This window comes from Octopus sinensis, linkage group LG29 (genome assembly GCF_006345805.1).
Source record: "Octopus sinensis linkage group LG29, ASM634580v1, whole genome shotgun sequence".
In the NCBI taxonomy this organism is placed as follows: domain Eukaryota; kingdom Metazoa; phylum Mollusca; class Cephalopoda; order Octopoda; family Octopodidae; genus Octopus; species Octopus sinensis.
The window spans coordinates 4,097,540-4,124,549 of NC_043025.1; the positions used below are offsets into that span (position 1 = coordinate 4,097,540).

General features: G+C 32.9%; 1 protein-coding gene across 6 annotated transcripts in view; it reads right to left on the reverse strand.

Moving 5' to 3' along the window:
• LOC115226150 (neurofibromin) overlaps positions 1-9,052 on the reverse strand; it is a 75,628-nt gene extending 66,576 nt beyond the window's left edge. For all 6 annotated transcript variants that reach the window (XR_003883005.2, XM_029797147.2, XM_029797146.2 and 3 more), the window contains exons 1-3: positions 8,869-9,052; positions 5,417-5,504; positions 4,909-4,952 (exon numbers count right to left, since the gene is read on the reverse strand). Coding sequence is in view for 5 of the 6 variants with exons in the window: in XM_029797147.2 (XP_029653007.2) it covers positions 4,909-4,952; positions 5,417-5,504; positions 8,869-9,049 (313 nt within the window). In the remaining variant the exon portion in view is untranslated. The remainder of the gene's footprint in view (positions 1-4,908; positions 4,953-5,416; positions 5,505-8,868) is intronic.
• Between the last annotated feature and the right edge of the window lie 17,958 nt (positions 9,053-27,010).

Below are 27,010 nucleotides of genomic sequence, written 5' to 3' on the forward strand. Positions count from 1 at the left end.
GCGGCCAAGCCTTTAGTCGAGCAAATCGACCCCGGGACTTATTCTTTTGTAAGCCCAGTACTTATTCTATCGGTCTCTTTTTGCCGAACCGCTAAGTGACGGGGACATAAACACACTAGCATCGGTTGTCAAGCAATGCTAGGGGGACAAACACAGACACACAAATGCATATATATATATATATATATATATATATTATTTTATTATATAGAAGGAGCTTCTACAGGACTAGAACTGTTTCATTCAAAAGAAATCATCAGGAAGCTAGTAGACAAGAGTTGTTTTGGCATTTATACATTTAGGCAGGTTTAAATGGGTGGTGGTGGGGGACTTTTTTGGGGGTAGGCATGGCGCAAAACTGTCATTATTAGGGGAGTGGTCAAAGGAATCGGTGGTAAAGTAGATGAAAGAATAAATAAAAGAATAAAAAAATAAATAGAAAAATAGTTTTAGGTAAGTAAGGAGAGTCTCACTTGTACATCTACATATATATATATATACACATATCTACACCCACATATTCACATATATCTATACATATACATACATACCCACATATAAATACATATATATATGCATACATACACATACATATACATGCATATACATATATATACATGTACCCATGTACGTACACACAAATACACATATACATACATATATATACATATATGTATACACACTCGCACATATATATACATACACACATATATATACACATGCATATACATGCACACACATTTTTATTCTCTTATTTTAATTTTATTATTACTACTACTTTTGTTTATATCTTTATTTTTATCTTGACCGCGGTCAGCCGGTCTCAAGGGAGATCTAAAGATTCCGTTTATCTATCTACTCACTGATACGGACGCAAGCACTCACTCACGCCCACACACTCACACGTACACACATACTCATACGCATACATACCTCAATACACCCACAGAAGACTAGTCCATACATATACACTAATTAATATATATACACATATACACATACATACATACATACATACACATATACATATATATATACATATACATACACATATACATTCATACATATATACACATACACACACACACACGCATCTATATATACACATAAGTACATACATGCATAAATGTATACATATGTCTATACATATGCATACACATCCACACACACACGCGCCTCCTTATGTTCATAAATACATACATGCATACTCATATAATAATAATAATAATAATAATAAATATATATACGTGCAGTTACCCATTATACAGATGGATACATACATATAAACATACCCATATATACCTATTTACACATATGTATATATACATACATACATACACACATAACTCTACATACCTACATATACATAAACACACAAGCGTACACATATATATATATATATACACACACACATATATATATATATATATATGTATATATATATATATATCTATATACATATACACATACACACACACACACACACACACACACATATATATATATACATTTACACACACATTTTTTTACACATATATATATATACACATACACATACATATACACATATATATACACACTGTCTTTCCTACCCGCCATTGCTTCTTCACCAAACTTTTTGGCGCCCTCCGATTCTTCCCCTCTCTTCCTCCCATCCTCCTCCCCTCTTCCTCCCATCCTCCTTAATCCCTTCTTTCTCGTTTTCTCTTGGTCACTGATTCTGTCCCCTGCCTTCCACCCTCTTTGATTCCCTCTCTCTCTGTCTCTCTTCTCTCTCTCCTGCGACCTGCTGCTTCTTAAACCATTCTGTTGGCCTTCGTATCTCGACCAACATGTGTCCCCGCTACCGAAACGGTAATTATTTCTACGCCAGCTATGTTGTTGTTGTTGTTTTTGTCTCATTTGGTCTAAAGTCGTATGACAACCACCGTATATATATTTTGTTTATTCATTACTGTTTTCAATTTCGTTTTCGTCTCTTGTATTCACATCCGTCTTGTGCGTTCACATTCCTGTCTTCTACCAAGAAATCTAATGCTTACAGCTTAGTTTTTTTTCTTGGGGCTGGCCGAGTTGGAGCAAATATCAGAATTGAACAGCCGAAATTTGCTATGATGATTCGGTGTCTGACTGAAGATTGAAGGCTTCGAATGATTTGTCTGTGTTCCGTGTTCGTCCCTTCCTGTATTTCACGTTCATTATATATAAAAACATTCATCATTATATATGTGTATATATACATATATATATATATATATACATACACACAAGCACATACATGCATAAATGTATACATATGTTTATACAAATGCATACACATACACACACTCACGCGCCTCCTTATATACATAAATACATACATGCATACAAACGCATACTCATGGAATAAATAATGAATAATAAATAATAATAATAAATAATAGATATATATACACATGCAGTTACCCTTTGTACAGGCGGAAACATACATATAAGCGTACACGTATATACCTATCTACACATATGTATATATACATACATACATGCACATACACATAACTCTACATACTTACATATACATGAACACACGAGCGTACACATATATATATATATACACATACATACACACATATATACACATATATATATACATACATACACATACACACATATATATATATATATATATAAATATATTAAAAAACCACACACATACACATGTACATACACATACATATACACGCACTCACATACATGCGTATATTCCTACTAACACCTATTCATTTCTATACATATATACAAGTGTACATATACAATCTGTGAGTAGTCTTAGGAGGAAAGTTAATCGGGGGTGCTGGGGGAACGGTGGGGTTGGGGGGTTTTGTGGGTGGGGTGTCGTCAATCGGGTTGCCGGGTGGGTCTATAGTTCTTGTAGTTTGCATAAATTTTATGCATGCAATTTGGGGAGTGTTCTGAGATCTTGTTGAGGAGATGGCCTTTGGCGAACAAGATCTCTAGGCTCTCGGAAATGCAAAGGTCACAGCAGGTATGGCCTCCTGTGAACGAACGTGCCTTCTGTAGCAGTCTCCACTTGGTCTTGAAGGGGATGGAGTTCCTTTTAAGGTACCAGATGTGGGCGGCGAGGGTAGTTTGGTTGGATTTATCAGGTCGCCGGAACGAGTGTGTGTGGGCGTACCAGCGGGTCTTAAAGCTGTTTGACGTCATTCCGATGTACGATTTTCTTTTATCATCGGGGCCTGATCGTACCTCGCATGTATAGACGAGGTCCCTCTGTAGGCAGTTGTTGTTGAGGGGGCAGGTGGTTTTATCAGGGCAGTTGCAATTGCTATCGGATGTTGGATGGGCCTCGGAAAGAGTAGATATATTAAGTTTTTTCACGTTGTTGTTGGCTAGGTTCCTGGCTAGATTGGGCGTGGTAGAGTAGGAGAGTCTAATGGTGTTCTTATTTAGGATAGCATAGTACTTATGTTGGGTGGGGAAGTGTTTCTGTAGGAGAGTGAAGAAGATTTTAGCTACAGGTGTAGCGACCTCACGGTTGAAGGGGGGGTTGTACCAGCTAATGTGTCTTCGCCTATTTTTCCTGGGTTGGCATGGGGCTATACTAGTATAGGTGATCTTATCTTTAAAGCCACTGCGGGCCAGGGCCTCGATGTAATAGGGGGCTGCGGCATTAAAGATATCTTCAGTAGCGGACAGGCTAGATATTCTAATTGAGACACTTTTTATTAGGTTGTCTAATATATTTTTGGGGTGGTTGGAATTAATGTCTATATATCTAAGGGATTCATTTGGTTTGTGGTACGGGTAATAAAGTGAGGTTTTTAAGTCAAGGGTGACGTCAAGGAAGTTAGCTTTGGTTAAGTTGGATTCTAAGGTAATCCTAAGGCCTAAGTTTTTAAAAAAAGTGTAAAGATATATGTATATATACGACGGGCTTCTTTCAGTTTCCATCTACCAAATCCACTCACAAGGCATTGGTCGGCTCGGGGCTATAGCAGAAGACGCTTGCCCAAGATGCCACGCAGTGGGACTGAATCCGGAACCATGTGGTTGGTTAGCAAGCTACTTACCACACAGCCACTCCTGTGCCTGTTTATTAAATAATCATACACACACACACACAGCCTGATTGGCTCCCATGCCAGTAGCATGTAAAAAGTACCATTCGAGTGTGGTCGATGCCAGTGCTACATGGCTGGCTCCTATGCCAGTGGCATGTAAAAAGCACCCACTACACTCTTGGAGTGGTTGGTGGCGGCAAGCTGGCAGAAATGTTAGCAGGCCGGGCGAAATGCTTAGCAGTATTTCGTTTGCCGCTACGTTCTGAGATCAAATTCCGCCGAGGTCGACTTTGCCTTTCATCCTTTCGGGGTCGATAAATTAAGTACCAGTTACGCACTGGGGTCGATATAATCGACTTAATCCGTTTGTCTGTCCTTGTTTGTCCCCTCTGTGTTTAGCCCCTTGTGGGTAGTAAAGAAATAGGTATTTCGTCTGCCGTTACGTTCTGAGTTCAAATTCCACCGAGGTCGACTTTGCCTTTCATCCTTTCGGGGTCAATTAAATAAGTACCAGTTACACACTGTGATCGATATAATCGACTTAATCCGTTTGTCTGTCCTTGCTTGTCCTCTCTGTGTTTAGCCCCTTGTAGGTAGTAAAGAAATTGGTATTAGGAAGGGCATCCAGCTGTAGAAACCTTGCCAGGTCAGTTTGGAGCCTGGTGCAGCTTCCTGGGTTGCCAGACCCCGGTCGAACCGTCCAACCCATGCCAGCAAGGAAAGCGGATGTTAAACGATGATGATGTATGTGTATGTGTGTGTGTGTTAGTGTGTATGAGAGAGAGAGAAAGTGAGAGACAATGAGTAGTTGGTGTGAGGAAGAAGAAGAAAGAAGTTGTGAAAATACCTGCCAAATATGGAACCGTCTGAGGGGTGACTTCAAACTTATCCCTGGAAGAGATGGAAAAAAAGGGAAAAATAACCAATGGAGGGGTTGTACATTATAACAATGATGCATTCATAGAAACTTGTACAGGACAAAGAGAACTGGATGATGATGATGGTGATACTAATGCTGATAGTGACAATGACAATGTTTATAATGATGTTGGTGATGGTGGTGATGATGATGGTGACAATGACGATGATGATGACGACGACGATGATGACGGTGACAATGATAATGATGATGATGATGGTGATGATGATGGTGACAATGATAATGATGATGATGATGGTGATGATGATGGTGACAATGATGATGATGATGATGGTGACAATGTGATAATGATGATGGTGGTGATACTAATGCTGATAGTGACAATGACAATGTTGATAATGATGTCGGTGATGATGAAGATGGCTGGGGTGATGATGATGGTGATGGCAACGATGAAGCCGACACATGTACCTACCTATTTAATGGTTTCACAGTGATGACCAGTAACTGATTCAGGACCCGAATAGTCCGAGATACCGTTGTAGGAGACGTGTGTCGGAACCCTATGGAAGACAGTGAAAAGGAACAATGCAGTGTAAGCTATGGACACATAAAAGGTGCAGTAATATCAAAGGAAGGCTAACTGGGAAGATGGTTTTGTGTGGCAAATGTTCAGGGGCAATAAACACTGAAAATGTGCAGAGAACAACTTATGCCACATTCCAGGGAGAAAAACTAGAAGTAGTTAACCAAGACAGTAGCAGGGGTGGATGCTCAGAGTGTAGCTGCTAAAATAAGAATAGCCTGGGCAAAGTTCAGAGAGGTTCTACCTTTGCTGGTAACAAAAGGCCTCTTGCTCAGAATAAAAGGTAAACTGTATGATGCATGTATGTGAACAGCCATGCTACATGGCAGTGACTGCTGAGGACAAGCGTAAGCTTACGAGGAATGAAGCTAGTATGATCCGATGGATGTATAATGTCAGGGTGCATACACGACAGGGTGTATGCACCCCGAGAGAAAAGTTGGACTTAAGAAGCATCAGATGTGGTGTGCAAGAGAGACGACTGCACTGGTATGGTCATGTGTTGCGTATGGATGAGGACAGCTGTTTGCAAAAGTGTCTCACCCTAGCAGTTGAGGGAAACTGTGGAAGAGGTAGACCCAGGAAGACCTGCGATGAGGTGGTGAAGCACAACCTATTAACCCTTTAGCATTTAAACCGGCCATATCCAGCCAAAAATATTCTACTCGTTTTATGTTCAAAATGGCCAGATCTGGTCTCTCACACCAACCCTACAATATCGTTTTAAAAATTAACAGCTACCTCATCAAAATCTCATTGCTACAAGATAATGCCTGATTAGTTCAAAACAATGTGGATGAAGAAGCATTAATTTTGACAGAATAGTGCGAACACTAAAGGGTTAAATGAAGTATGAGGAAAAGAAACAATTGTAAGTGTAGATGAACTTTAATTTAATTCAAATCCAACTTGTTACTGAACCAATATTAAATTTTTATAGAATGTCTATTGGTTCCGTACCAACTTGGATTATGAATTAAATTTGTCTACACTTACAATCGTTTCCTTTCCTCATACTTCTTCATTTAGCCAGCTGGAGAAGATGTTTTCCTGGGGCTACAAGCTACAGTAACATCCACCCTTAGTGGTTAGCCACATTTAGATGGCAAATATACTTCACATTGTCATGCAGTTACTGTTTACACCTAGTTCAGAGATTTATTATTGCTTGTATACAATACACTTTTTCAAGATTAGTGACAAAAAGTCACTGGAAAAAGGATATAAATATTTGCATTGGGACCCATCCATCAAAAACCGGTGATTGTCGTACGCTGATGACAGGTCAAAACCTAGAAACTGTGGTCCGTGTATATCACTTAGGTTGACGAGGGAAGGATGACTTCCCTTTGCAAATACCATAAGTGCACAGAAAGTGTGTCAATAGCCAGCTGGAGATGTTCTCCTGGGGCTACAAGCTACAGTAACATCCACTCTTAGTGGTTCGCCACATTTAGATGGCAAATATACCTCACATTGTCATGCAGTTCCTGTCTATACCTCATTCAGAGATTTATTACTGCTCTTCATTTACTGTTTTTGCAAATACTAAATATATATTTTTATATATATTCATTACTTGGACTGTAACAGTGAACTTGGATGTCTGACATCCCTTTGAAGGATTTTGGTCCTCACCTCTTATATAAATATATATATATATAACTATCGTAAATATGAGGGTAATAAATTAACATAATTTATTACCAGGAATTAGCATGCATAAATAAAAGTCAGAAGACATAACACATTTCTAAACATATAAGAGTGTATAAAAATGACAGGACTCCTTACATGATAAAAAGGCCAGTTGAAACCCAAACCATGCAAAGGAGAATTCATTTTATACACTCATATATATACAATACATATATATATATATCTCAGTTTAATATATGCAATTACAAAAGAGCAATGAATAGTTTCATGCTTTACAATACATTAAACTGGTGGATTCATAAAACACGGCCTGTATCTGAAAGCAATCTGTCAGGTTCAGTTCATATGTCAGATTGCTTTTAAAGACTAGGGTACTGGATTGTGAGAAAATATGAGACAAAACAAGCAGTAAAAAAAAAACACAAAGAAAAGAGATGCAAAAAGTGAAATGAGAAGAAAGAAAAGAACTGTAAGAACTAAGCCTGAAAGACTGCTTTGAGATACAAGGCATGTTTAGTCAGCTGAAAATTTAACGTACCACAAAGCATGAAACTAGTGGTAGCTCTTCTGTAATTGCGTATGTTAAATTTTTGTTGATCCGACCTATATTGGATTAGTACATCATACATAGTGAAGGTGCAAGGTACAGTGGTTATAGTGTTGGGCTCAATCATGAGGCAAAGAGTTCAAATCTCGGACTGGGCTGTGTGTTGTTTTCTTGAGCAGGACACTTTATTTCACATAATTCCAGTTCACTCAGCTGTAGAAATGACTTGCAACATCAGTGGTGCCAAGCTGTATCGGCCCCTTTGCCTTTCCCTTGGGATGAACGCTGGTGGCACGGAGAGGGAACGTTGGTATGCATGGGTGACTAACGATCTTCTATAAACAACCTTGCCCGGACTTATGCCTCGGAGGGGAACTTTCTAGCTGCAATCCCCTGGTCATTCATGACCGAAGCGGGTCTTTACCCTTTTACACTATACACACACACCACATATACACTCAGCACAAACAAATATACAGTAGAGGGGTGGAAAAGTAGGTATACAGCAAGTATCACATTAATGGTAAAATGCTTCATTCATTGAAATAAGCAAATTAAATTCGTTAGCCTCATTTCTGATATTTTCAGTGCCATTAATGATAATAATATATTTATTGTAAAGTATACTAGCCATCTCAATATGGCTAACCACTAAGGGTGGGTGTTATTGTAGCTTTTAGCCCCAGGAGAACATTGTCTCCAGCTGGCTTTAGACACACTTTCTGTGCCTTATGATATTTGCAAAGGGAGGTCATCCCCTCTCGCAAACCTAAGTGTTACGTACGGACTGCAGTTTCGAGGTAATTTGCCACTTATCAACGTATGGTAATCACTAGTTTTCAAATATATTTATCATAACTATAAAAATACTTTTATTTTAGCTTTTAATTTTTTTTTATAAAAATAAATAAGTATTGTGCATGGTTTCTTTTTCCATAACTGTATACCCACTTTTGCATCCCCCCTGTATACAGATAGATGACAGACAGACAGACGTGTACACCACACACACACACACTGAAAATATTGTAAAGAGAAGATAATCAAGGCCCAGACAACTTTGATGACAGGTTTAGAGAGCCGGGGTCGAGCCAGGGGTCAAACAGCGACAACAAGGGACAAAGAGTGTGCTTACCTTTGAGTAAGTGACCAACTAAAGCAAAATTGAAATTATTTCTAAAGCTGAGTCCCATGGAATGGTCCAACTGCTTGAAGTGCCATTCCAGAGGGGTGCGCGTCTCCATCATGATTTCTTCTAAAGACTGCAACAGACAACAGGAGAATGGTAAGGACAGCCGGAAGAAATAATGGTGCATAGTTTAGGATATATATATATATATATATATATATATATATATATATACAAATATATATATATATATATATATATATATATAAATATATATATATTTTGTATATATATATACAAATATATATATATATTTGTATATATAGATATTATATATAAATATATATATATATTTGTATATATATATATATATATATACAAATATAATAATACAAATATATATATATATTGTATATATATATATATATTATATATAATATATAATATATATTTGTATATATATATATATGTATACAAATAATATATATATATATATAATACAAACATATATATATATATATAATATATATAATATAACAAATATATATATTATATTATATATATATATAAACAAATATATATATATATATATATATATATATAAACAAATAATATATATATATATATATATATATATATATATATATATATAAACAATTATATATATATATAATATATATATAAACAAATATATATATATATATATATATATATATATATATATTATTATATATAAACAAATATATATATATATATATATATATATATAATAAAACAATATATATATATATATATATATTATATATATATACATACAAATATTATATATATATAGATATATATATATATATAATAAATATAATATATATATATATATATAATATATATCTCAAATATATATATATATATATTATATAATATATAACAAATATATATATATTATAATATTATTATATACGATATATAATATATATAATAATATAATACAAATATATATATATATATATATATATATTACCATAAATTATATATATATATTATACAAATATATATATATATATAATATAATATATATATATATATAATACAAATATATATATATATATATATATATATATATATACAATATAATATATATATATATACAAATATATATATATATAATATATACAAATATATATATATATATATATATACAAATATATATATATATATATATATATATACAAATATTATATATATATTATATATATAACAAATATATATATATATAATATATATATATAAACAATATTATATATATATATAATATATATATAAACAAAAATTATTATATATATATATATATAAACAAATATATATATATATATATATATATATAAACAAATATATATATATATATATATATATATACAACTATATATATATATATATATATATATATACAAATATATTATATATATATATATTATCCTATATATATATTATATATATATATATATATATATATCAAATATATATATAATATATATATATTATACATATATATAATATTAATATATATATACAAATATATATATATTATATATATATATATATTTACAATATATATATATATGTATATACAAATATATATATATATGTATATACAAATATATATATAATATATATATATGTATATACAATATATATATATATATACAAATAATATATATATATATATATATATATACAAATATATATATAATATATACAAATATATATATATATAGATACAATAATATTATATTACAAATATATATATATATATATATACAAATATATAATATATATATATACAATATTATATTATATAATATAACAATATTATATTATATATATATATATATCAAATATATATATATATATATACAAATCTATATATATATATATACAAATTATTTATATAATATATATATACAAATATATTATATATATAGATATATACAAATATATATATTTATATATACAAATATATATATATATTATATTTACAACTATATATATATTTTAATAGATATATAATACAAATATATATATATCTCATATAGATGTACAAATATATATATATATATTATATATATACTACAAAATATATATAATATATACATACAAATATATAATTATATATATATACTACAAATATATATATATATATATATATACATACAAAATCTATATATTATATATAATATATCATACAAAAGAGATATATAAGTATATATATACATACAAATTATTATCTATATAATAATATATATACATACAAATATCTATAAATATTATATACATACAAATATATATATATATATATATATACATACAAATAATATATATTATATATATACATACAAATATATCTATATATATTATATACAAATAATATATATATATATAACAATATTATATATTTACCATATAGATATATATATAATACAAAAATATATATATATATCTATATATACAAATATATTTATATATATATACAAATATATCTATATATATATACAAATATAGATATATAATATATATATATACAAATATATATATATATATATACAAATATATATATAGATAATTATATACAAAATATATATATTATATATACAAATATATATTATATATATCAAATATAATATATATATATATATAATATATACAAAATATATTATATATATATATACTACAAATATAGATATATAAACCAAATATATATATTATATAATATACATATATATTATATAACAAATATATATATAATATATATATACACAAATATATATATATAATACAAATTATATATATATATATATATATATACACAAATAATATATATTATATATATTAAACAATATATAATATAACAAATATATATATATAATATATATATATATATATATATAGATACAAATCATCATCATCATCACATCATCGTTTAACGTCCGTTTTCCGCGCTAGCACGGGTTGGACGGTTTTCGACCGGGGTCTGGGGAGCTAGGGACTGCCCCAGGCTCCAGTCTAGTCTGGCAGAGTTTCTACAGCTGGATGCCCTTCCTAACGCCAACCACTCCGCGAGTGTAGTGGGTGTTTTTTACGTGCCACCTGCACAGGTGCCAGAGGGGTCTGGCATCGGCCACGTTCGGACGGTGCTTTTTTTATGTGGGGGGGGGATGCAGAAATATAGAGGAGCACCAGTGGGGAGGGGTGGTTCAGAGAAATGATGACAGGTTCTAGGCAAGTAGAACGTAGGATATCAAGAGAGGGGTAATGCATGGTGAAATAGCGTATTGAAGAGGGGGGTTCGAAGAGTAGACACCTATTATCGTAGTGGGAGAAGCGACATCCGGTATGGATGGAGCAAAAATATAGAGATATCCGGTATTGGTGGTGGGGGTGGGCAGGGCGGGTGCACCGCGAATACATGATGGTTGATGAATACACGATAGGCGAGATGGGTAATGGATAAATTAGTTAAAATAATTAGATAGATATAGAAATTAGTTAAAAATAGTTAGATAGATAAGAAAGCATGTGTGATTGATGGGGAAGTGAAAATAAATAAATAAATAAGCATTCAACTTATCTGCTAGATGAATGAATGGATGAAAGAGCAGAAGTTTGGGGCTGCATTTTTTAAGTAAAGATTGTCCGGAGGAAGAAGGCGCGAATACACGATGGTTGATGAATACACGAGAGGCGAGATGGGTAATGGATAAATTAGTTAAAATAATTAGATAGATATAGAAATTAGTTAAAAATAGTTAGATAGATAAGAAAGCATGTGTGATTGATGGGGAAGTGAAATAAATAAATAAATAAGCATTCAACTTATCTGCTAGATGAATGAATGGATGAAAGAGCAGAAGTTTGGGGCTGCGTTTTTTAAGTAAAGATTGTCCGGAGGAAGAAGGCGCGAATACACGATGGTTGATGAATACACGAGAGGCGAGATGGGTAATGGATAAATTAGTTAAAATAATTAGATAGATATAGAAATTAGTTAAAAATAGTTAGATAGATAAGAAAGCATGTGTGATTGATGGGGAAGTGAAAATAAATAAATAAATAAGCATTCAACTTATCTGCTAGATGAATGAATGGATGAAAGAGCAGAAGTTTGGGGCTGCGTTTTTTAAGTAAAGATTGTCCGGAGGAAGAAGGCGCGAATACACGATGGTTGATGAATACACGAGAGGCGAGATGGGTAATGGATAAATTAGTTAAAATAATTAGATAGATATAGAAATTAGTTAAAAATAGTTAGATAGATAAGAAAGCATGTGTGATTGATGGGGAAGTGAAAATAAATAAATAAATAAGCATTCAACTTATCTGCTAGATGAATGAATGGATGAAAGAGCAGAAGTTTGGGGCTGCGTTTTTTAAGTAAAGATTGTCCGGAGGAAGAAGGCGCGAATACACGATGGTTGATGAATACACGAGAGGCGAGATGGGTAATGGATAAATTAGTTAAAATAATTAGATAGATATAGAAATTAGTTAAAAATAGTTAGATAGATAAGAAAGCATGTGTGATTGATGGGGAAGTGAAAATAAATAAATAATAAGCATTCAACTTATCTGCTAGATGAATGAATGGATGAAAGAGCAGAAGTTTGGGGCTGCGTTTTTTAAGTAAAGATTGTCCGGAGGAAGAAGGCGCGAATACACGATGGTTGATGAATACACGAGAGGCGAGATGGGTAATGGATAAATTAGTTAAAATAATTAGATAGATATAGAAATTAGTTAAAAATAGTTAGATAGATAAGAAAGCATGTGTGATTGATGGGGAAGTGAAAATAAATAAATAAATAAGCATTCAACTTATCTGCTAGATGAATGAATGGATGAAAGAGCAGAAGTTTGGGGCTGCGTTTTTTAAGTAAAGATTGTCCGGAGGAAGAAGGCGCGAATACACGATGGTTGATGAATACACGAGAGGCGAGATGGGTAATGGATAAATTAGTTAAAATAATTAGATAGATATAGAAATTAGTTAAAAATAGTTAGATAGATAAGAAAGCATGTGTGATTGATGGGGAAGTGAAAATAAATAAATAAATAAGCATTCAACTTATCTGCTAGATGAATGAATGGATGAAAGAGCAGAAGTTTGGGGCTGCGTTTTTTAAGTAAAGATTGTCCGGAGGAAGAAGGCGCGAATACACGATGGTTGATGAATACACGAGAGGCGAGATGGGTAATGGATAAATTAGTTAAAATAATTAGATAGATATAGAAATTAGTTAAAAATAGTTAGATAGATAAGAAAGCATGTGTGATTGATGGGGAAGTGAAAATAAATAAATAAATAAGCATTCAACTTATCTGCTAGATGAATGAATGGATGAAAGAGCAGAAGTTTGGGGCTGCGTTTTTTAAGTAAAGATTGTCCGGAGGAAGAAGGCGCGAATACACGATGGTTGATGAATACACGAGAGGCGAGATGGGTAATGGATAAATTAGTTAAAATAATTAGATAGATATAGAAATTAGTTAAAAATAGTTAGATAGATAAGAAAGCATGTGTGATTGATGGGGAAGTGAAAATAAATAAATAAATAAGCATTCAACTTATCTGCTAGATGAATGAATGGATGAAAGAGCAGAAGTTTGGGGCTGCGTTTTTTAAGTAAAGATTGTCCGGAGGAAGAAGGCGCGAATACACGATGGTTGATGAATACACGAGAGGCGAGATGGGTAATGGATAAATTAGTTAAAATAATTAGATAGATATAGAAATTAGTTAAAAATAGTTAGATAGATAAGAAAGCATGTGTGATTGATGGGGAAGTGAAAATAAATAAATAAATAAGCATTCAACTTATCTGCTAGATGAATGAATGGATGAAAGAGCAGAAGTTTGGGGCTGCGTTTTTTAAGTAAAGATTGTCCGGAGGAAGAAGGCGCGAATACACGATGGTTGATGAATACACGAGAGGCGAGATGGGTAATGGATAAATTAGTTAAAATAATTAGATAGATATAGAAATTAGTTAAAAATAGTTAGATAGATAAGAAAGCATGTGTGATTGATGGGGAAGTGAAAATAAATAAATAAATAAGCATTCAACTTATCTGCTAGATGAATGAATGGATGAAAGAGCAGAAGTTTGGGGCTGCGTTTTTTAAGTAAAGATTGTCCGGAGGAAGAAGGCGCGAATACACGATGGTTGATGAATACACGAGAGGCGAGATGGGTAATGGATAAATTAGTTAAAATAATTAGATAGATATAGAAATTAGTTAAAAATAGTTAGATAGATAAGAAAGCATGTGTGATTGATGGGGAAGTGAAAATAAATAAATAAATAAGCATTCAACTTATCTGCTAGATGAATGAATGGATGAAAGAGCAGAAGTTTGGGGCTGCGTTTTTTAAGTAAAGATTGTCCGGAGGAAGAAGGCGCGAATACACGATGGTTGATGAATACACGAGAGGCGAGATGGGTAATGGATAAATTAGTTAAAATAATTAGATAGATATAGAAATTAGTTAAAAATAGTTAGATAGATAAGAAAGCATGTGTGATTGATGGGGAAGTGAAAATAAATAAATAAATAAGCATTCAACTTATCTGCTAGATGAATGAATGGATGAAAGAGCAGAAGTTTGGGGCTGCGTTTTTTAAGTAAAGATTGTCCGGAGGAAGAAGGCGCGAATACACGATGGTTGATGAATACACGAGAGGCGAGATGGGTAATGGATAAATTAGTTAAAATAATTAGATAGATATAGAAATTAGTTAAAAATAGTTAGATAGATAAGAAAGCATGTGTGATTGATGGGGAAGTGAAAATAAATAAATAAATAAGCATTCAACTTATCTGCTAGATGAATGAATGGATGAAAGAGCAGAAGTTTGGGGCTGCGTTTTTTAAGTAAAGATTGTCCGGAGGAAGAAGGCGCGAATACACGATGGTTGATGAATACACGAGAGGCGAGATGGGTAATGGATAAATTAGTTAAAATAATTAGATAGATATAGAAATTAGTTAAAATAGTTAGATAGATAAGAAAGCATGTGTGATTGATGGGGAAGTGAAAATAAATAAATAAATAAGCATTCAACTTATCTGCTAGATGAATGAATGGATGAAAGAGCAGAAGTTTGGGGCTGCGTTTTTTAAGTAAAGATTGTCCGGAGGAAGAAGGCGCGAATACACGATGGTTGATGAATACACGAGAGGCGAGATGGGTAATGGATAAATTAGTTAAAATAATTAGATAGATATAGAAATTAGTTAAAAATAGTTAGATAGATAAGAAAGCATGTGTGATTGATGGGGAAGTGAAAATAAATAAATAAATAAGCATTCAACTTATCTGCTAGATGAATGAATGGATGAAAGAGCAGAAGTTTGGGGCTGCGTTTTTTAAGTAAAGATTGTCCGGAGGAAGAAGGCGCGAATACACGATGGTTGATGAATACACGAGAGGCGAGATGGGTAATGGATAAATTAGTTAAAATAATTAGATAGATATAGAAATTAGTTAAAAATAGTTAGATAGATAAGAAAGCATGTGTGATTGATGGGGAAGTGAAAATAAATAAATAAATAAGCATTCAACTTATCTGCTAGATGAATGAATGGATGAAAGAGCAGAAGTTTGGGGCTGCGTTTTTTAAGTAAAGATTGTCCGGAGGAAGAAGGCGCGAATACACGATGGTTGATGAATACACGAGAGGCGAGATGGGTAATGGATAAATTAGTTAAAATAATTAGATAGATATAGAAATTAGTTAAAAATAGATAGATAAGAAAGCATGTGTGATTGATGGGGAAGTGAAAATAAATAAATAAATAAGCATTCAACTTATCTGCTAGATGAATGAATGGATGAAAGAGCAGAAGTTTGGGGCTGCGTTACACGAGAGGCGAGATGGGTAATGGATAAATTAGTTAAAATAATTAGATAGATATAGAAATTAGTTAAAAATAGATAGATAAGAAAGCATGTGTGATTGATGGGGAAGTGAAAATAAATAAATAAATAAGCATTCAACTTATCTGCTAGATGAATGAATGGATGAAAGAGCAGAAGTTTGGGGCTGCGTTTTTTAAGTAAAGATTGTCCGGAGGAAGAAGGCGCGAATACACGATGGTTGATGAATACACGAGAGGCGAGATGGGTAATGGATAAATTAGTTAAAATAATTAGATAGATATAGAAATTAGTTAAAAATAGTTAGATAGATAAGAAAGCATGTGTGATTGATGGGGAAGTGAAAATAAATAAATAAATAAGCATTCAACTTATCTGCTAGATGAATGAATGGATGAAAGAGCAGAAGTTTGGGGCTGCGTTTTTTAAGTAAAGATTGTCCGGAGGAAGAAGGCGCGAATACACGATGGTTGATGAATACACGAGAGGCGAGATGGGTAATGGATAAATTAGTTAAAATAATTAGATAGATATAGAAATTAGTTAAAAATAGTTAGATAGATAAGAAAGCATGTGTGATTGATGGGGAAGTGAAAATAAATAAATAAATAAGCATTCAACTTATCTGCTAGATGAATGAATGGATGAAAGAGCAGAAGTTTGGGGCTGCGTTTTTTAAGTAAAGATTGTCCGGAGGAAGAAGGCGCGAATACACGATGGTTGATGAATACACGAGAGGCGAGATGGGTAATGGATAAATTAGTTAAAATAATTAGATAGATATAGAAATTAGTTAAAAATAGTTAGATAGATAAGAAAGCATGTGTGATTGATGGGGAAGTGAAAATAAATAAATAAATAAGCATTCAACTTATCTGCTAGATGAATGAATGGATGAAAGAGCAGAAGTTTGGGGCTGCGTTTTTTAAGTAAAGATTGTCCGGAGGAAGAAGGCGCGAATACACGATGGTTGATGAATACACGAGAGGCGAGATGGGTAATGGATAAATTAGTTAAAATAATTAGATAGATATAGAAATTAGTTAAAAATAGTTAGATAGATAAGAAAGCATGTGTGATTGATGGGGAAGTGAAAATAAATAAATAAATAAGCATTCAACTTATCTGCTAGATGAATGAATGGATGAAAGAGCAGAAGTTTGGGGCTGCGTTTTTTAAGTAAAGATTGTCCGGAGGAAGAAGGCGCGAATACACGATGGTTGATGAATACACGAGAGGCGAGATGGGTAATGGATAAATTAGTTAAAATAATTAGATAGATATAGAAATTAGTTAAAAATAGTTAGATAGATAAGAAAGCATGTGTGATTGATGGGGAAGTGAAAATAAATAAATAAATAAGCATTCAACTTATCTGCTAGATGAATGAATGGATGAAAGAGCAGAAGTTTGGGGCTGCGTTTTTTAAGTAAAGATTGTCCGGAGGAAGAAGGCGCGAATACACGATGGTTGATGAATACACGAGAGGCGAGATGGGTAATGGATAAATTAGTTAAAATAATTAGATAGATATAGAAATTAGTTAAAAATAGTTAGATAGATAAGAAAGCATGTGTGATTGATGGGGAAGTGAAAATAAATAAATAAATAAGCATTCAACTTATCTGCTAGATGAATGAATGGATGAAAGAGCAGAAGTTTGGGGCTGCGTTTTTTAAGTAAAGATTGTCCGGAGGAAGAAGGCGCGAATACACGATGGTTGATGAATACACGAGAGGCGAGATGGGTAATGGATAAATTAGTTAAAATAATTAGATAGATATAGAAATTAGTTAAAAATAGTTAGATAGATAAGAAAGCATGTGTGATTGATGGGGAAGTGAAAATAAATAAATAAATAAGCATTCAACTTATCTGCTAGATGAATGAATGGATGAAAGAGCAGAAGTTTGGGGCTGCGTTTTTTAAGTAAAGATTGTCCGGAGGAAGAAGGCGCGAATACACGATGGTTGATGAATACACGAGAGGCGAGATGGGTAATGGATAAATTAGTTAAAATAATTAGATAGATATAGAAATTAGTTAAAAATAGTTAGATAGATAAGAAAGCATGTGTGATTGATGGGGAAGTGAAAATAAATAAATAAATAAGCATTCAACTTATCTGCTAGATGAATGAATGGATGAAAGAGCAGAAGTTTGGGGCTGCGTTTTTTAAGTAAAGATTGTCCGGAGGAAGAAGGCGCGAATACACGATGGTTGATGAATACACGAGAGGCGAGATGGGTAATGGATAAATTAGTTAAAATAATTAGATAGATATAGAAATTAGTTAAAAATAGTTAGATAGATAAGAAAGCATGTGTGATTGATGGGGAAGTGAAAATAAATAAATAAATAAGCATTCAACTTATCTGCTAGATGAATGAATGGATGAAAGAGCAGAAGTTTGGGGCTGCGTTTTTTAAGTAAAGATTGTCCGGAGGAAGAAGGCGCGAATACACGATGGTTGATGAATACACGAGAGGCGAGATGGGTAATGGATAAATTAGTTAAAATAATTAGATAGATATAGAAATTAGTTAAAAATAGTTAGATAGATAAGAAAGCATGTGTGATTGATGGGGAAGTGAAAATAAATAAATAAATAAGCATTCAACTTATCTGCTAGATGAATGAATGGATGAAAGAGCAGAAGTTTGGGGCTGCGTTTTTTAAGTAAAGATTGTCCGGAGGAAGAAGGCGCGAATACACGATGGTTGATGAATACACGAGAGGCGAGATGGGTAATGGATAAATTAGTTAAAATAATTAGATAGATATAGAAATTAGTTAAAAATAGTTAGATAGATAAGAAAGCATGTGTGATTGATGGGGAAGTGAAAATAAATAAATAAATAAGCATTCAACTTATCTGCTAGATGAATGAATGGATGAAAGAGCAGAAGTTTGGGGCTGCGTTTTTTAAGTAAAGATTGTCCGGAGGAAGAAGGCGCGAATACACGATGGTTGATGAATACACGAGAGGCGAGATGGGTAATGGATAAATTAGTTAAAATAATTAGATAGATATAGAAATTAGTTAAAAATAGTTAGATAGATAAGAAAGCATGTGTGATTGATGGGGAAGTGAAAATAAATAAATAAATAAGCATTCAACTTATCTGCTAGATGAATGAATGGATGAAAGAGCAGAAGTTTGGGGCTGCGTTTTTTAAGTAAAGATTGTCCGGAGGAAGAAGGCGCGAATACACGATGGTTGATGAATACACGAGAGGCGAGATGGGTAATGGATAAATTAGTTAAAATAATTAGATAGATATAGAAATTAGTTAAAAATAGTTAGATAGATAAGAAAGCATGTGTGATTGATGGGGAAGTGAAAATAAATAAATAAATAAGCATTCAACTTATCTGCTAGATGAATGAATGGATGAAAGAGCAGAAGTTTGGGGCTGCGTTTTTTAAGTAAAGATTGTCCGGAGGAAGAAGGCGCGAATACACGATGGTTGATGAATACACGAGAGGCGAGATGGGTAATGGATAAATTAGTTAAAATAATTAGATAGATATAGAAATTAGTTAAAAATAGTTAGATAGATAAGAAAGCATGTGTGATTGATGGGGAAGTGAAAATAAATAAATAAATAAGCATTCAACTTATCTGCTAGATGAATGAATGGATGAAAGAGCAGAAGTTTGGGGCTGCGTTTTTTAAGTAAAGATTGTCCGGAGGAAGAAGGCGCGAATACACGATGGTTGATGAATACACGAGAGGCGAGATGGGTAATGGATAAATTAGTTAAAATAATTAGATAGATATAGAAATTAGTTAAAAATAGTTAGATAGATAAGAAAGCATGTGTGATTGATGGGGAAGTGAAAATAAATAAATAAATAAGCATTCAACTTATCTGCTAGATGAATGAATGGATGAAAGAGCAGAAGTTTGGGGCTGCGTTTTTTAAGTAAAGATTGTCCGGAGGAAGAAGGCGCGAATACACGATGGTTGATGAATACACGAGAGGCGAGATGGGTAATGGATAAATTAGTTAAAATAATTAGATAGATATAGAAATTAGTTAAAAATAGTTAGATAGATAAGAAAGCATGTGTGATTGATGGGGAAGTGAAAATAAATAAATAAATAAGCATTCAACTTATCTGCTAGATGAATGAATGGATGAAAGAGCAGAAGTTTGGGGCTGCGTTTTTTAAGTAAAGATTGTCCGGAGGAAGAAGGCGCGAATACACGATGGTTGATGAATACACGAGAGGCGAGATGGGTAATGGATAAATTAGTTAAAATAATTAGATAGATATAGAAATTAGTTAAAAATAGTTAGATAGATAAGAAAGCATGTGTGATTGATGGGGAAGTGAAAATAAATAAATAAATAAGCATTCAACTTATCTGCTAGATGAATGAATGGATGAAAGAGCAGAAGTTTGGGGCTGCGTTTTTTAAGTAAAGATTGTCCGGAGGAAGAAGGCGCGAATACACGATGGTTGATGAATACACGAGAGGCGAGATGGGTAATGGATAAATTAGTTAAAATAATTAGATAGATATAGAAATTAGTTAAAAATAGTTAGATAGATAAGAAAGCATGTGTGATTGATGGGGAAGTGAAAATAAATAAATAAATAAGCATTCAACTTATCTGCTAGATGAATGAATGGATGAAAGAGCAGAAGTTTGGGGCTGCGTTTTTTAAGTAAAGATTGTCCGGAGGAAGAAGGCGCGAATACACGATGGTTGATGAATACACGAGAGGCGAGATGGGTAATGGATAAATTAGTTAAAATAATTAGATAGATATAGAAATTAGTTAAAAATAGTTAGATAGATAAGAAAGCATGTGTGATTGATGGGGAAGTGAAAATAAATAAATAAATAAGCATTCAACTTATCTGCTAGATGAATGAATGGATGAAAGAGCAGAAGTTTGGGGCTGCGTTTTTTAAGTAAAGATTGTCCGGAGGAAGAAGGCGCGAATACACGATGGTTGATGAATACACGAGAGGCGAGATGGGTAATGGATAAATTAGTTAAAATAATTAGATAGATATAGAAATTAGTTAAAAATAGTTAGATAGATAAGAAAGCATGTGTGATTGATGGGGAAGTGAAAATAAATAAATAAGCATTCAACTTATCTGCTAGATGAATGAATGGATGAAAGAGCAGAAGTTTGGGGCTGCGTTTTTTAAGTAAAGATTGTCCGGAGGAAGAAGGCGCGAATACACGATGGTTGATGAATACACGAGAGGCGAGATGGGTAATGGATAAATTAGTTAAAATAATTAGATAGATATAGAAATTAGTTAAAAATAGTTAGATAGATAAGAAAGCATGTGTGATTGATGGGGAAGTGAAAATAAATAAATAAATAAGCATTCAACTTATCTGCTAGATGAATGAATGGATGAAAGAGCAGAAGTTTGGGGCTGCGTTTTTTAAGTAAAGATTGTCCGGAGGAAGAAGGCGCGAATACACGATGGTTGATGAATACACGAGAGGCGAGATGGGTAATGGATAAATTAGTTAAAATAATTAGATAGATATAGAAATTAGTTAAAAATAGTTAGATAGATAAGAAAGCATGTGTGATTGATGGGGAAGTGAAAATAAATAAATAAATAAGCATTCAACTTATCTGCTAGATGAATGAATGGATGAAAGAGCAGAAGTTTGGGGCTGCGTTTTTTAAGTAAAGATTGTCCGGAGGAAGAAGGCGCGAATACACGATGGTTGATGAATACACGAGAGGCGAGATGGGTAATGGATAAATTAGTTAAAATAATTAGATAGATATAGAAATTAGTTAAAAATAGTTAGATAGATAAGAAAGCATGTGTGATTGATGGGGAAGTGAAAATAAATAAATAAATAAGCATTCAACTTATCTGCTAGATGAATGAATGGATGAAAGAGCAGAAGTTTGGGGCTGCGTTTTTTAAGTAAAGATTGTCCGGAGGAAGAAGGCGCGAATACACGATGGTTGATGAATACACGAGAGGCGAGATGGGTAATGGATAAATTAGTTAAAATAATTAGATAGATATAGAAATTAGTTAAAAATAGTTAGATAGATAAGAAAGCATGTGTGATTGATGGGGAAGTGAAAATAAATAAATAAATAAGCATTCAACTTATCTGCTAGATGAATGAATGGATGAAAGAGCAGAAGTTTGGGGCTGCGTTTTTTAAGTAAAGATTGTCCGGAGGAAGAAGGCGCGAATACACGATGGTTGATGAATACACGAGAGGCGAGATGGGTAATGGATAAATTAGTTAAAATAATTAGATAGATATAGAAATTAGTTAAAAATAGTTAGATAGATAAGAAAGCATGTGTGATTGATGGGGAAGTGAAAATAAATAAATAAATAAGCATTCAACTTATCTGCTAGATGAATGAATGGATGAAAGAGCAGAAGTTTGGGGCTGCGTTTTTTAAGTAAAGATTGTCCGGAGGAAGAAGGCGCGAATACACGATGGTTGATGAATACACGAGAGGCGAGATGGGTAATGGATAAATTAGTTAAAATAATTAGATAGATATAGAAATTAGTTAAAAATAGTTAGATAGATAAGAAAGCATGTGTGATTGATGGGGAAGTGAAAATAAATAAATAAATAAGCATTCAACTTATCTGCTAGATGAATGAATGGATGAAAGAGCAGAAGTTTGGGGCTGCGTTTTTTAAGTAAAGATTGTCCGGAGGAAGAAGGCGCGAATACACGATGGTTGATGAATACACGAGAGGCGAGATGGGTAATGGATAAATTAGTTAAAATAATTAGATAGATATAGAAATTAGTTAAAAATAGTTAGATAGATAAGAAAGCATGTGTGATTGATGGGGAAGTGAAAATAAATAAATAAATAAGCATTCAACTTATCTGCTAGATGAATGAATGGATGAAAGAGCAGAAGTTTGGGGCTGCGTTTTTTAAGTAAAGATTGTCCGGAGGAAGAAGGCGCGAATACACGATGGTTGATGAATACACGAGAGGCGAGATGGGTAATGGATAAATTAGTTAAAATAATTAGATAGATATAGAAATTAGTTAAAAATAGTTAGATAGATAAGAAAGCATGTGTGATTGATGGGGAAGTGAAAATAAATAAATAAATAAGCATTCAACTTATCTGCTAGATGAATGAATGGATGAAAGAGCAGAAGTTTGGGGCTGCGTTTTTTAAGTAAAGATTGTCCGGAGGAAGAAGGCGCGAATACACGATGGTTGATGAATACACGAGAGGCGAGATGGGTAATGGATAAATTAGTTAAAATAATTAGATAGATATAGAAATTAGTTAAAAATAGTTAGATAGATAAGAAAGCATGTGTGATTGATGGGGAAGTGAAAATAAATAAATAAATAAGCATTCAACTTATCTGCTAGATGAATGAATGGATGAAAGAGCAGAAGTTTGGGGCTGCGTTTTTTAAGTAAAGATTGTCCGGAGGAAGAAGGCGCGAATACACGATGGTTGATGAATACACGAGAGGCGAGATGGGTAATGGATAAATTAGTTAAAATAATTAGATAGATATAGAAATTAGTTAAAAATAGTTAGATAGATAAGAAAGCATGTGTGATTGATGGGGAAGTGAAAATAAATAAATAAATAAGCATTCAACTTATCTGCTAGATGAATGAATGGATGAAAGAGCAGAAGTTTGGGGCTGCGTTTTTTAAGTAAAGATTGTCCGGAGGAAGAAGGCGCGAATACACGATGGTTGATGAATACACGAGAGGCGAGATGGGTAATGGATAAATTAGTTAAAATAATTAGATAGATATAGAAATTAGTTAAAAATAGTTAGATAGATAAGAAAGCATGTGTGATTGATGGGGAAGTGAAAATAAATAAATAAATAAGCATTCAACTTATCTGCTAGATGAATGAATGGATGAAAGAGCAGAAGTTTGGGGCTGCGTTTTTTAAGTAAAGATTGTCCGGAGGAAGAAGGCGCGAATACACGATGGTTGATGAATACACGAGAGGCGAGATGGGTAATGGATAAATTAGTTAAAATAATTAGATAGATATAGAAATTAGTTAAAAATAGTTAGATAGATAAGAAAGCATGTGTGATTGATGGGGAAGTGAAAATAAATAAATAAATAAGCATTCAACTTATCTGCTAGATGAATGAATGGATGAAAGAGCAGAAGTTTGGGGCTGCGTTTTTTAAGTAAAGATTGTCCGGAGGAAGAAGGCGCGAATACACGATGGTTGATGAATACACGAGAGGCGAGATGGGTAATGGATAAATTAGTTAAAATAATTAGATAGATATAGAAATTAGTTAAAAATAGTTAGATAGATAAGAAAGCATGTGTGATTGATGGGGAAGTGAAAATAAATAAATAAATAAGCATTCAACTTATCTGCTAGATGAATGAATGGATGAAAGAGCAGAAGTTTGGGGCTGCGTTTTTTAAGTAAAGATTGTCCGGAGGAAGAAGGCGCGAATACACGATGGTTGATGAATACACGAGAGGCGAGATGGGTAATGGATAAATTAGTTAAAATAATTAGATAGATATAGAAATTAGTTAAAAATAGTTAGATAGATAAGAAAGCATGTGTGATTGATGGGGAAGTGAAAATAAATAAATAAATAAGCATTCAACTTATCTGCTAGATGAATGAATGGATGAAAGAGCAGAAGTTTGGGGCTGCGTTTTTTAAGTAAAGATTGTCCGGAGGAAGAAGGCGCGAATACACGATGGTTGATGAATACACGAGAGGCGAGATGGGTAATGGATAAATTAGTTAAAATAATTAGATAGATATAGAAATTAGTTAAAAATAGTTAGATAGATAAGAAAGCATGTGTGATTGATGGGGAAGTGAAAATAAATAAATAAATAAGCATTCAACTTATCTGCTAGATGAATGAATGGATGAAAGAGCAGAAGTTTGGGGCTGCGTTTTTTAAGTAAAGATTGTCCGGAGGAAGAAGGCGCGAATACACGATGGTTGATGAATACACGAGAGGCGAGATGGGTAATGGATAAATTAGTTAAAATAATTAGATAGATATAGAAATTAGTTAAAAATAGTTAGATAGATAAGAAAGCATGTGTGATTGATGGGGAAGTGAAAATAAATAAATAAATAAGCATTCAACTTATCTGCTAGATGAATGAATGGATGAAAGAGCAGAAGTTTGGGGCTGCGTTTTTTAAGTAAAGATTGTCCGGAGGAAGAAGGCGCGAATACACGATGGTTGATGAATACACGAGAGGCGAGATGGGTAATGGATAAATTAGTTAAAATAATTAGATAGATATAGAAATTAGTTAAAAATAGTTAGATAGATAAGAAAGCATGTGTGATTGATGGGGAAGTGAAAATAAATAAATAAATAAGCATTCAACTTATCTGCTAGATGAATGAATGGATGAAAGAGCAGAAGTTTGGGGCTGCGTTTTTTAAGTAAAGATTGTCCGGAGGAAGAAGGCGCGAATACACGATGGTTGATGAATACACGAGAGGCGAGATGGGTAATGGATAAATTAGTTAAAATAATTAGATAGATATAGAAATTAGTTAAAAATAGTTAGATAGATAAGAAAGCATGTGTGATTGATGGGGAAGTGAAAATAAATAAATAAATAAGCATTCAACTTATCTGCTAGATGAATGAATGGATGAAAGAGCAGAAGTTTGGGGCTGCGTTTTTTAAGTAAAGATTGTCCGGAGGAAGAAGGCGCGAATACACGATGGTTGATGAATACACGAGAGGCGAGATGGGTAATGGATAAATTAGTTAAAATAATTAGATAGATATAGAAATTAGTTAAAAATAGTTAGATAGATAAGAAAGCATGTGTGATTGATGGGGAAGTGAAAATAAATAAATAAATAAGCATTCAACTTATCTGCTAGATGAATGAATGGATGAAAGAGCAGAAGTTTGGGGCTGCGTTTTTTAAGTAAAGATTGTCCGGAGGAAGAAGGCGCGAATACACGATGGTTGATGAATACACGAGAGGCGAGATGGGTAATGGATAAATTAGTTAAAATAATTAGATAGATATAGAAATTAGTTAAAAATAGTTAGATAGATAAGAAAGCATGTGTGATTGATGGGGAAGTGAAAATAAATAAATAAATAAGCATTCAACTTATCTGCTAGATGAATGAATGGATGAAAGAGCAGAAGTTTGGGGCTGCGTTTTTTAAGTAAAGATTGTCCGGAGGAAGAAGGCGCGAATACACGATGGTT